General features: G+C 53.9%; 1 protein-coding gene across 1 annotated transcript in view; it reads right to left on the bottom strand.

Annotated features, from left to right (window-relative positions):
• Window positions 1-11,479, bottom strand: part of RAB15 (RAB15, member RAS oncogene family) — a 20,968-nt gene extending 9,489 nt beyond the window's left edge. The window contains exon 1 of the mRNA XM_010846761.1: window positions 11,279-11,479. Coding sequence (XP_010845063.1) covers window positions 11,279-11,402 — 124 coding nt within the window. The 5' untranslated portion in view covers window positions 11,403-11,479. The remainder of the gene's footprint in view (window positions 1-11,278) is intronic.

The following is an 11,479-nucleotide window of genomic DNA, read 5'->3' as shown; positions in this document are numbered from 1 at the left end:
TTTTCTGTTTCTCTCTGGAAAAAACGGAAAAGCACTCAGCGAGGGGAGGAGCCCCCAGAGCCGGGAAGCTTCCCCCTGAGACTGAAGGCAGGTCTGAAGAGAAGCAGGGCTGACAAGACAGGGAGCTGCCCTGGGCTTGGCCGCCTCCTCTCTTCTCTCGCTTCTCGGCCGTGTGGCCAGGGAGCAAGTCTGTGGAATTCTGGAGGCTCACAGCACCCCCCACACCCCACCATCTTGCAACCGAGGCCCTCCTGACCACCCATCAAACCTGTAACACCTCTGAGAAGTGAAGAAAAAAAAAATCAGCTCTTCCCCTGCAGGAGGGAAGAAACAGTCTAAGCCTTCTGAGGGGTTTCCTCTCCCACCCACACACCTCCTTTTTAAATGGAAAAAGTAACAGCCCAGAGATCTTGCACTGGAAGCTGCTCCTCTGCTCTCTTCCCCACTCCCTGCGCCTTCCACCTTGTCCACCTGCAGTCAGCCCTGGCCCCTGTGCCCGTCCGTGGCCCATTCCTTGCCCCGTGTGGCTGCTGGCTTTTTCCACCGCTGAGCACTGCAGGGCAGAGTCAAAATGCTAGCCTTGTTCAGTCACCCAGGAAATCATGCCTTGCCACCTCGCTGCTGCTCAGAAGCTGTTTATTCGAGGTGGTTCACCCACCACATTCCTCACAGCCACTGTCCTTCATGCTGAAGGGCTCAGCCCCGGTCCACCCACCCTCCCCTCCCCTATCGCTAAAAGTATCCAAGAGAACACCTTGTCCACTGTCTTATGGGCAAAGTGACCAATGCCCGATGCAGCTTTCTTCTGAAGCCCACGTCATTTCCTCAGGCTGTCCTGTCGTCTCCACCTTCCCTGGGGGGACAGTCCTCTATCCTTTTGAGTCTCACCTCTCAGCTGTCCTCAGCCCCCTCTGGGTGAACCTCCCAAGTTTCACCTGTGTCGCATCTTCAGCCTCTCCTGGGAGAAGACAGATTCTTTATCTGCCTCCACCCCCGGAGTGTTCTCACTCTGGCTCCTCTAAGGCAGCGCTTCTCAAGCTTTAAAGTTCATGCAAATCATGTGGGGACCGTGTTGAAATGCAGATTCTGATTCAGTCAGGGAGTGAGATGCGCCCAAGAGATGCTTCATAAGCCTCGGAGTGAGGAAGATATTACTGGCCCACGGATCACACTTTTGACAGCAGGCTTCTCAGGACAGCAGTTCTCAAAATGTGGTCCCCAAACCCTCAGCCTCAGCCAGGGCTTGTTAGAAATGCCAGCTCCTCAGATCTCTAGCATCCAAAACTCTGGGTGGGGGTGGGTAGGAATCTGTGGTTTAACAAGCCCTCCAGGTGATTCTAGTACACACTGAATGAAGACTGAGGATTCCATCTGAAATAAGCTTTGCATGTGAAGCATTTCCTTTGCCACAAGGGAGGCAGCATAGGAATTCTCTGATTCTCAAGATCAGCTACTCTGCAGCTCAGCTTTAGAATCACCTGAAGTGTTTTTTTTTAAAACAAAATGACACTGGTGGGTAGCATAAGATGTTACGGAAAAATCTGAGTGAACTTTGTGGCCAACCCAATACTTTGGCTTTCCTAGACCTGATGAATCAGAATTTGAAAGCAAGGGGCTGAAGCTTGTGTTTATAAGAGGACTATGAGTGATTTTACTTTGTAAATTATGTATTTATTGGCTGTGTCGGGGCTTAGTTACAGCATGTGGGATCTTCATCGGGGCGTGCAGGCTTCTCTCTAGTTGAGGCACGCCAACTTAGTTCTGTGGCATGTGGGATCTTAGTTCCCTGACCAGGGATCAAACCCATGTCCCCTGCATTGGAAGGCAGATTCTTAAACATGGGCCACCAGGGAAGTCCCATGGGTGATTTTTAGATAGAGGAAAATCTGAGGGTTCTAATTTAGTGGAAAAGCTATCCTTGGCACTGGAGTCAGAAAGACCTGGGTCTGAATCCTGATTCTGGCATTTGCTGTGTGACTTTGAGGAACCTTCAACTTCTCGGAGCCTCAGTTTGCTTGTCTGTAGCAGAGATATCACTTTGCCAACAAAGGTCCATATAGTCAAAGCTATGGTTTTTCCAGTAGTCATGTATGGATGAGAGAGTTGGACCGTAAAGAAGGCTGAGCACTGAAGAATTGATGCTTTTGAACTGTGGTGCTGGATAAGACTCTTGAGAATCCCTTGGACAGCAAGGAGATCAAACCAGTCAATCCTAAAGAAAACCAACCCTGAATATTCACTGGAAGGACTGATGCTGAAGCTGAAACTCCAATACTTTGGACACCTGATGCAAAGAGCCTACTCACTGGAAAGATTGAAGGCAGGAGGAGAAGGGGACGACAGAGGATGAGATGGTTGAATGGCATCACCAACTCAATGGACCTGAGTTTGAGCAAACTCCAGGAGATAGAGGACAGGGAAGTTAGCTGTGCCTGTTGGCGGGCCAGCACCTCATGGGTTAACGTCAGGTGCCAGGTTGCCTGCCCACCCGGTGCCACGGGCATCAGGTGGAAACAGGGTTTTTCTGTGCCAAATGCTATCATTGTGATCAACCACAGCCCAGAGGCCCGGCAGCCTGGGGACCTGAGCCTTCTCCTCAGCAATGCGACGCCACCACAGGAACCACTTAATACACCTGAAACCCAAGGCAGACACCCAATCCCTGGAGCCGTGGTGGCTCCAGTTACGAAGCTCAAGTCCTAGGAAGGCCCCCCAGCCCCGTTCCCTGCAGGAAACCAGCATGTACTGGGTGCATGGTGCTCCTGGGGGACGGGGCAGGAGGTCACCCTGAGAAACCCCAACGCCGTCTGGAGGAAAGGGCAGACACTGTGGGACTGTGGCTTTCTGACTTTGCCACCCAAACGAGGCACCAGAGTGATGCCCTTCCCTCAGCAAGAGAGCAAAGTATAACGCCATGTCCCCGCCAGCTGAGGGACAACTGAGGGGAAGAACAAGGAGAGGGGGAAGACGAGGGACAGCTAAGAGACAAAGCTCAAAGAAGATTCCAGACAGAGGCTCGGGCCACACAACGGGCCTCACACCAGCCAGGTGCAGGGCAGGGGAGAGCTTCTCTGCCCCAAACCTGCCACTTGCTGCATCCTTCTTCCTCCCTACCTTCTGTCTGGGGACTTCAGCCTCCCTGTCCGTGGGGCTGCACGCCACTGACTTCCCCTTATCCAGATCTGGGATGACTGTCCCTCATGCTAGGGAAAAGGTGTCCCCAGGCTCTCTGAGAAAGGGCATCAGGCAGCATTTGAACCATCACATTCTGGGAGGAGTGGGAAGCAGGGCTTCTGGCAGAGTCCTGATCTTCTAACTCCCAAGGCCGTGATTCAACCTGAGATCAAAGGCCCTGGTTCAGCTGTCCACCCACAAGGCAGACTGGTGATGTCAGAACAACATTCTCTTTTCTAAGACACAATCAGATGCAGTGCATGTGATGATAGGGGCAACTCTGGAGGCTACTATTTTCACAACAGATCTTGAGATTCTCTGGCGACGCAGGAACCCAAGGGCTGTTACCACAGAGGAGGGTTTCCCAGTCAAACATGAACTCCCGTGATGCTGGGAGGAATGCATGCCCCAGTGCCTGAGCCCTGGGAGCTCCTACTCCAGAGTCCTGGAGGGTCACTTCAGCAGCCTAAGCTGCTGGGCATCGTCCGACACCAGCAGTGACCCTGAGCAACAGACAATACTGACCTTGGTCTAAGACACTGAGCTCTCATGTGTGCATTCACCAGAGAGGACCCCACTCACACAGGGATCACAGGAGCTGCCTTCTTGCTCCCTGCTATGTCTGAGCTTCTCCTGTGGCACATATCTGAGCAGAGAACTTACTGGAAACTGTTCACCACTTACAGAACTCTCCCCATCTTCTCACAGTCCCAAACACATGAGTACAGAGTGAGTTTCTTATTGTCTGTGAGTCCCCCCAAAACCAATATCACTTGCAGATTCCCTCTAGGGAAGTCCTCTCGGAAATGTGTGCATTCATTCATTCATTCATAACAAACTGTTGTTAGTTCATGTGCCAGGAACTAGTAAGCCAGGGGGCGCAGACTTGAATAACACAGAAACATCCTTGTCTTTAGTAGACTTCTATTACAGTGGGGAAGACAGATAATAAATAGGGAAACCGGTCATTCCAGACAGTGAGAAGTGTTGAGGCAAAAGCAGAATCATGGAGTGGAACATGAGGACACCCAGGTACGGCCTGCTTTAGACTGGCTGGTCAGAGAAGACCTTTTAGAGGAGGTGACACCTGAGCTGAGGACGGAATGACGGGAAGGCACGTACCGGGAGAGGGTCTGAAGGGTCGGGGCCGAGGCAGGGAAGGCGGCAAATATCCCTCAGGCTGGAACACATTTCAGTGAAACTCACAGTTCCTCAGAAGAGGGAAAACACAGGGGCCACATCATTCTGTTCTGTGATAAAGAGGGAAAGCTCAGCAAGGGGGCTCCTGGGGACCCACCCTCATCACGCACACGTGATGCGTGCACACACCTTCATGTACACAGGAACTCATCTGGAGGCTCTAACTGAAGGACGCACTGAGAAACCCCTCAAATGCTGGCAAGGCCCACTTGGAGACTCCTCACGCCCACTTTATGATGAGATTTCTACCCGAAAGGCTCATGTGTGTAAAGTGCCCCATTCCTGTGCAGAGTGGGTGTTCAGGAAACATCGGTCCCCTTGCCCTCCCCACTGTTGCATGCACAGGCCCCCACTGGGCCTCCGCGCCATGGGCCACGCGCTCCAGCCAACCCCATCCTGCCCCACTCTCACATGACCCGGGCTTGGCTCTGGCAGCTGACTGCTGAGTGGTCGGTGGGTACTGCTGAGGCAGCCAAGGTCTGCCAGGCTTCTGACCACCCCCTCCTCCACCCTCTGCCAAGCCTCTTCCTGGTTGGGCCTGTCAATGTGGCTTAGAAGCAGAAGGCAAAGGGGGGAAGAAACAAGGGCCTGGGGCCTCAGGAGCAAACATCTCAGAGGGGACAGGGCCTCTAGACATGTCTGCCCACACACAAAGCCCACAAAGCAAACTCCCAGCAAGGGTCTAGTTGACAAAACCATGACCAGCCACTGCCAGCTGGGCCGTCCGGACAGAAGAGTAGCAGCCCCAAGTCGTGAGGTGTTTTCCACACACCCTTCCTCCACCCCTCATCCTTTTGGAAACCCTGCTCAGATCAGAGGCCTCACTCAAATGTCACTTTTTCTGTGAAGCCACCACCAAGCAACACTGGGGGAATGTATCACTCCTCTGTGATTCCAAAGCATTCTGATATTGCTTTTGCATGATATTCTGGTTGTCTGTCTGGATGTCTGACTCCTCAACAGCACTGTGAGCTCCCAGAGGGGCAGCACAGCATCTTCTTCACTCTATATTCTCATGGCCTGGCAGAAGGCAGATACTCAGTATACATGTGTGTGTGTGCTAGTTGCTCAGTTGTATCCAACTCTGTGACCCCACAGACTGTAGCCCTCCAGGCTCCTCTGTCCGTGGAATTCTTCAGGCAAGAATACTGGAGTGAGTTGGCATTCCCTCCTCCAGATCTTCCCGACCTGGGTCTCCTGCGTTGCAGGCAGATTCTTTACCATCTGAGCCACCAGGGATGTCCACTCAGTATATATTATTCAACAAAATTGAATAAATGAAATAAAAAAAAAAAGGATATGTAGGTGTGTGAGGGAATAAATGAGTGAATGAATGAAGTCACTACGTTCTAGGAGAAAAGTAGAGAGAAAATTTTAATCAGAGAAGAGGGATCAGGGAATGACCCATATTTTATAGACAACTGTTGGCCCTCTCTGTGGAACAGGGGGCTCCAGTCACGGAGTTCTCCATAAATATGTTCTCAGAATAGTAGCATGAGAGCAATACTCAGATCTCAACTTCAGAGGTGCCCCCAGCAAGACTCCTCAATCACGGCCCCTGACAGTCCCCCAGACTCAGCCAACAGCGGAGGCACAACTGGCCCTCCAGCCCGGAGCACTCAGAGCAGGCGAGGGAGGCACTGTTGCCTCCCCTGTGGCTCACAGGAGGGAGGGTCTGCTTGGTGCCTTTGGAGTGCCTTCTGGGATGAGCAAGAGCACGCCCAGTCAGTTTGGGGCAAGTGGAGGAGAGGCGATGGTTCGCGTCGGGGTCACCAGCGTGTAAGGCATGAGTCATCACTTCTCTCGGGCCTCAGTTTTCCTAGTAATAAAATAGGGCTGATGATTCATTCTTTCCTCCTCAGTGGGAGGAATTAAGTGTCCAGGAAGCTCTGTGATCCGCTTGACAAAGCACATTGCCCAGGGCACAACAGCCAAGGAGAGGTCAGGGGCCTGTGCAGAAAACTGGCAATTTTACAGGGAAACAGGCACAAATATTAGATTACAGCAGAAGGCACTCTGAGAAGAGCTGGCAATCAGGGTGGAAGGGTAATGGCCAAGTATTGATTTGGACGTTATGAAGCTCATCACCCAGCTCTCTGGGAAGCAGGCAGGAGGAGAGGGGGAGGAAGAAGGCAGCACTGGGGTGCTCGAAGCCATGGGTGAATCTGCAGAGCTGTGCAGGTGGTATAGGAGCATAGAGCAGCCGAAAGGAGAGTTTTCGAGCCGTGCTCCGGGATCACGTCCTTGGGGGAGGGGGTGTGTGCAGCAGGGCCAGGGAGCCGAGCAGCACGTGGCTGAGGTCGGAACCTTAAGGCAGAGCCGCCCTGTCCCCTCAGGTCACCTCTCGCTCCACTCCTCCACTTCTGCATGTCCTCACAAACTCACTCTTCCTTCTCAGCCCCTGGCTCTGCCAAGGCAAGGGGGAAACCGGCACCAAAACTGCAGTAAAACCCAGAGCCTACTCATGTGCTCCCCAGTTCCTGTGTTGCTCACTGATGTCTCCCCAGCTCCTCGCCTGGCTCCTGGCTTGGAGTGGCGGGTGCTCCACAGATAGTGCCTGAATGACCGAACGCATGAGTGATGGACAGGAGGGCCTCAGAGCACGTATCGTTCATCTCCAACGTTCTTGTGAACTAGGAATAATCATAATAACACAATGAGGGCAGCTGCCATTTTTTCTGAGAGCTCTGCCAAGTGCTTTATATCTGTTAGCCCCTGTAATCTTCACAACGAGCACTATGGCAGATTCTGTTACCATCTTCAATTTACAGATGTGGAAATTAATGACAGAGACGTTAACTGTCTGTAAGGCCATGGCAAATCTCAGGCATGTGCTTTTTGTTCAACTCAGCTTCTCACCTCCCCTTCTTCAGGGTCTGGGAGAGCTGGGGTGCACAGAGACCCTCCTGACCTTCCCACAGTTCACAGAGCATGTATACACAGGGCCTTATGGTCTGGGGGCCCAGAGACCTCGGGACTGTGGTGCCCAAGCATCGGTCCCCGTGTTTGTTAGGCCACTCGATAGCAGGCTCAGATCTCTCTCCACTGGTCCTTCCCCTGCCCACTTTCCCTTCTTCAGTTAGCCACAAGCCCTTGCCCCAGGCAGGGAGAGAACAGAACTTCCTGAGAAAGATGATATGGCATCAGCAAACCCAGCTGAGGAACCAGGCCTGAAGCCACAGCCATTCAACCAGTCAAACCGGAAAATCATAGGCCAAAGCCTCCTATGAGCCCAGAAGGTGGCCTTTAAGAAAAAACAGTCTCAAGACCACGTGGCAGGTCTACTCAGGGAAGATCAAGGACTGGAGGGAGAATGCCAACTCATGGGCCATCCCGACAGCTTCCATGCCTAGCTGACACTTGGCTGCCGTGCAGAAAGGAGGTCAAAGGTCCCTGCACGGAGATGTCCATTGGGACGGGACATTGTCTCCCTGCTGGGCAGGCAGCGCCAGCCACACGAGGCCTCTCGGAAGGGGCCAGGTTGATGTATTTGAACTACTCCCCACTTCTGGAGGGACACAAGAACAGGTGACTGTGAGGGGCTCCAGAACAGGTGTTGGTGCCACAGGATGAGGAGGAGGGGAAGAGAGAGAAGGGACAAGCTGAGAGGGTCTGACGTGCCCAGACACTACCGCTGGTCTCCCCTGACTGGTCTCCCAACCAACATCCTAAATGCCATTTTCTCCCTTCTCCCTGTCATCCCCCTGCTCAGAAACCCTTGACACTATCGCAAAGGGGCTCAGCCAGCACCTCAGCCAGGCCCACGGTGCCCTCTACCCTCCTTCCTTCACCAGTGGGACGTTTATGGAGAGCGTGCCTGGCCCTGTACTAGGACATGCAAACAACGAGGAATGAGGTTTGGTCTGACCCTCAAGGCACCTGAACTACAGTTTGGGAGACAGAGAGATAAACAGAGGAATGTTCTCACTCCTTCCCTCTCTTCAGCTCCAGCCAGACTGCCCAGAGTTCCGCGAACACCCACTGAATTCCCACCTCTGTCATCTCCGCTCCTGCCACTCCATCTGCTCCTTCCCTTGCAGGAGGAACTGAGAAGCAGCCCACACTGCAAGGCCTTGCTCCAGCCTCCCCTCCTCCCTGAGCCTTCCTGCCGCTTCCCATCCACCCGGCCGCCTCTCCTTCTGTGACCTCTTCCATCGCGTGCTTCGGGGAGCATCAGCGCTTGTGCACGGGCCCCTCACCATCCACGGGCTGCCTCAGGCAAGTCTTCCAGGGTTATTTAGCTGCTGGGACCGAAGGTGATACCTTCATTACTAGTAACGATAAGGATCGTCATCCCTCCCCTACATTTGAAGAATGCTTCACCACGTGCTCTCAGATAGATTCTCTCCCTGTGACCAAGGCTCTTTTTTGGCCTATGTTGCTTCCTCAATTGGATCACAGCCTTCTGTGGGCAGGCAAAGGTGGATTGCAATCTGTCTCTAACACACCTGGTACTTCGTGGTGATGCTTAATGAATTGGTTTAACAGGTGAAGAAATAGTAGGGAACATCATGGCACTGACTGCCCTCCTCTGCGTGGGCCCCCTTCCAGGTCAGCAGAGCTGCATGGGAAAGAAATGCCAGCTCAGGGCCACCTACCCATCTGCGAAAGAGGAGTGGTGGGAGGTCTTCTCATCACCCCCTGCAGGTTCTTCTCTGGAATGTCACATGCTCTTACAGTAAGTGACTTCAACAGTGAATCACAAATCAACATGGTCCAAGAATCTGAACTGAACTCCGTCTTGGCAGTAACTGGAGAATTGCCCCATTTTCCCTATTCACAGAAGCAGCCCTGGGAAAGGTGCCGAGATCAATGTCCATGACGGTAAGAGAATGTGTCTTAGACAAGGAGCAGCTTGGGAGAGGTGACTCCAGGTTTTATTCATCTGAGAATCTTCAGGTTGCAGTGCTGAGCCTAGTTACAGGACACAGTTTTTTTGTGGGGGGTCGGGGGGGGGGGATGGATAAACTAATGAATAGGACTTGGTAGTACCCATCCTTGTGGCTCCTTGATTTGTCTCTTGGTTACCCCTTCCACCTCCCTGAGGACCTTTCTGTATCACAAAAGGGAAAGCTTTTCTTGACCATCCAACTTTTTCCCTAGGTTCTTAGTTACGGCTGAAAAACATGACCAAGACAACGCAAAATCACAAACGCAACAGTAAGCTTTAAACAAGGAAGCATTCAAGAAGCCCAGTGGGGCAGATTTTAAAAGGCTGGTGTGAAGAAAGGCAGGTTTCTTTCTCTTCCGTAGAATCCAAACTCCTATACAGTCCTCTGCATCCTAGGGAAAGGCAGGCCCAGCTTGAGTACAGAGAGAGTCCTCACCTGCTGCAACCTGTCCTCACATCCCATCTGGTTCCTCAGCTGCTCCTGGGCATTTCCCCAACATCTCCTCTTCCCAGAGCCTTCCCCAAAGTCCTGTAGCCCTCCCTTGGCCTCCAGACCCTCCCCATTCCTAAGATGTCTCTCATTCAAACAGCAGCCCAGCCCAAGCTCCTGGACATCCAAGGAGCTAGGCTAACAGCTCCCCTGAGGAAGGTGAATGCACCTGACCCTGAGCCCCTTGAAGATAGTGAAGCAAAGAGAGAATGAGATCCTAGGAGCTCCATGATGACGACAACAGTAGTAATGACCAGCCTTTTCCAGGTCCCATGTCTGACTGTTCTAAGTGCTTTTACAAACATCACCTCATCTAATCTTTACAACACCTGGAGAGGCAGGAATGTGTTATCCTCCCCATTCTACAGATGAGAAGCTTACATGGTATTCAAGGTCGCCCTGCCCCCAAGTGAGGTTCCCAGGTCTGTCTGACAACAAAGGCTGCCTCTGAACCCCAGGGCTCTGTTCCTCCTGGCTTTACCTGCCTCCTCTCCTCTCTTGGCAAGGAGCGGGTGTGGGGAGGGAGGGTGGAAGTCTCAAGTGGAAGCCGAGTGTGGGCCCTTCCTGACGGGAGAAGGACCTGGTCAGTGCTGAGGCCACTCCAGGGCGTCATCAGAGAACCTGCTGGACGTGGGTGAAACGCCCTCAACTCAGGCCTCTCAGAGGAGGCGGCCACTCAGGGCGAAAGACGGCTCAGAGGGGCGGCCACCCACTCCCTCCCAGAATGAGTGATTCCATAACAATCCTGTGCAGCATATGCCACAGGCCTTGTCCTCTCTAAGCACCGGCTCGGGCACTGCCGGAGCAGAGATGTATTCTGAGTCCCTTGCCTCGCAAGTAACCCTCCTGGCCCTCATCCCCCTCAGCCTCCTTCAAAACAAACGCCCCCACTGACGTTTTTCTGGAGCTGGCTAGCCATGCCCCATCCCGCGCACACTGGCTCGCACCTTACCTACGCCCTCCTCCAGGTGTGTCCCACCTTGTGGCTTACCTTCACAGCTGCGTCCTGTCAATTCAATCCCTTTGGCCCCTCCCTTCCTCCTCTCTTCCCCGCTTTGGCTCCACACTGGGTCACCCCTGAACTGAGGGGTACCCAGTGGCTCGGCTCCCCCTACTCTGAACCCCCTCACCCTGAGCACAAGCTTTCCTTCCCCTCCCCCTCTGCACCTGGGGGTGTGGGGTGTCATATCGGTGGCTATGATTTTCCACTGCCCCAGCCTGGAGTACCCAGGCCTAGGCCACCCCGTTTTCCCGGCTTCTGCGGGGAAGCGCCCCAGCCTGAGGCCCGAGCGCCTACCCTAGTCACCGACAGCAGTAGGCGGCCTGTTATCTCCAGGAACCCAGGCTTAAATACCCAGCCTGCGATCCAGCAGCCTGGGGTTCATCCCACGCCCTTGCCTCCGGAGCCCCCGCCTCTAGCCGGAGGGGCGGACCCTTGCTCCCGGGATGGAGAAGGGGCACCGCCGCCCGGACAGGTGGAGGCGGCGGGGAGGGTGGGGCGCCCCCCGGCCATCGCCCCTTACCAATGGTGGAGATGTGCGAGGAGTGGAACTCATTGTCGGTGAAGCGGCACAGCAGGCAGGTCTTGCCCACCCCAGAGTCCCCGATCAGGAGCAGCCGGAACAGCACATCGTACTGTTTCGCCATGGCTGAGCCGGAGAGGGCCGGGGGCTGCGGGCGGCGGGCTCAGCCCTGCTCCGCCGGGGCCATCGCGGCGCGCGCTC

The sequence above is a fragment of the Bison bison genome, unplaced genomic scaffold (assembly GCF_000754665.1).
Source record: "Bison bison bison isolate TAMUID 2011002044 unplaced genomic scaffold, Bison_UMD1.0 scf7180017864239, whole genome shotgun sequence".
Lineage (NCBI taxonomy): Eukaryota > Metazoa > Chordata > Mammalia > Artiodactyla > Bovidae > Bison > Bison bison.
The sequence above is the reverse complement of the archived record's forward strand: the minus strand, read 5'-3'. Positions and strand labels throughout refer to the sequence as shown.